The sequence below is a fragment of the Atta cephalotes genome (assembly GCF_000143395.1).
Source record: "Atta cephalotes unplaced genomic scaffold scaffold00011, whole genome shotgun sequence".
NCBI classification, from domain to species: Eukaryota; Metazoa; Arthropoda; class Insecta; order Hymenoptera; family Formicidae; genus Atta; species Atta cephalotes.
In genome coordinates this window covers 1,499,098-1,500,697 of record NW_012130075.1, presented here as the reverse complement: position 1 = coordinate 1,500,697, position 1,600 = coordinate 1,499,098, and the positions used below count along the sequence as shown (strand labels likewise).

At 32.4% G+C, this 1,600-nt stretch overlaps 1 protein-coding gene across 1 annotated transcript in view; it reads right to left on the bottom strand.

Annotated features, from left to right (window-relative positions):
* The window catches only part of LOC105617114 (transcription factor CP2-like protein 1), a gene marked incomplete at its 3' end in the record, with an annotated part of 28,069 nt that overhangs the window by 21,615 nt on the left and 4,854 nt on the right, over nt 1–1,600 (bottom strand). The window contains exon 2 of the mRNA XM_012198692.1: nt 1,222–1,438. Coding sequence (XP_012054082.1) covers nt 1,222–1,438 — 217 coding nt within the window. The remainder of the gene's footprint in view (nt 1–1,221; nt 1,439–1,600) is intronic.

The window sequence follows — 1,600 nt, the reverse complement described above, 5'->3', positions numbered from 1 at the left end:
TCTCTCTCTCTCTCTCTCTCTCTCTCTCTCTCTCTCTCTCTCTCTCTCTCTCTCTCTCTCTCTCTCTCTCTCTCTTCTCTCTATCTCTCTCCCTCTTTTCTTGGCCAAGTTAATCTGCGTGATACCATTGCGTGTGTACACATACACGAGTTATCAGCTACTGATGACCACGTGGGCGAAAAGGCGTCGGACATAACAAGATAGAACACAGAAGTTCGCCGATCAGTCTTGAAAAGTTCTTCAAAGCGATGTCACTCAAATCGCATATCGCGTCATCGCTGAGTTTTGACTGTTAATTAACGATGACAATATTGAATTTGAAACTTCGAACAATTTCGAGCATCCTTCGGTATTCGCCGATTTGCCAAGTAGCGAAATTTCACACAAGCGAAATTTGATGGTGATTATTAAGTCAGTTGCATCAAGAGCGATATTGTCATGTCCGTACAAATTAATTATATTAATATTCAATTAGACATTTTAGAATTTTATCACAAGGACAATAATTTAGTGCAATATTGATGGATGCTGGAATTCTATTTATATAGATATAAATTTGTATAGAAGAATATATATAGATATATACATATATATATACATACATATATATATATATATATATATATATACATATATATATATGTAGTGAATTTATTACAAAAAAGATCTTTTAAAAATATAAAAAAATAGGAAAAATAATACAGATATTTCTTAATAGAGAAAAGATCCATAATACTAAATAGCAAAATGGAACTCGTGGCTACGACAGTGTTCGACAGGGGCCGTTTGGTCACGACCTTTAAGAAGATACATTACATCAACGAATATATGCGATAATGACGACTTCATGCCACTGTACAATTAAGGCAACATATTTCTTACATTTTATGCAAATATATTTTGCATGGAAGGTGAAATTTGACACTATCGAAAACCTTAACATCTTAAAAAGATCGAGTTTTAAAGTAAGATTATTTTAAGCAAGCTTTATATCTTTATCCTATTATCACTATGTAATTTAGAAAAGCTTTTACATTAAATTTATTTAATTTTATTAGATATATCGAGAAATTTGCTAATCTGAAAATTGGAAAAAATGCTAAAAATTATGCTTTAAATTTAATCGCAATAAATGCTTCTATGAATTAATTTATCCTATAAATTAAATAGTATGCAATAATTTTTATGTAAATATTTAAAATAAATAAGAAATATACCAACCATCTCTTCTAATATGTTTCTTTTCAAGTTCAGTTATGTCTGATTCCGTGGAACGGCGTTTTGAATTGTTCTGTTCACAATTCGGAGAAGATCCAGAAGGCGAGAGATGTGGCGAGCCGCTGTTCACATGTATCTGATCACCGCCAGTTGGCGAATTTTTCGGCGGGTGCTTATCTTGCCATAAAGAATTTTGTGGACTGTGATACCCCAATGTGGTCTGCAATATTAATATTTTGTAATTATTAATGTGGCAATTGCATCATCATATAATTATTTTCGTAAAATCAGTCTTTGTTTTTATTTACACACACACACACACACACACACACACACACACACACACACACACATATACATACACACACACACACACACACAC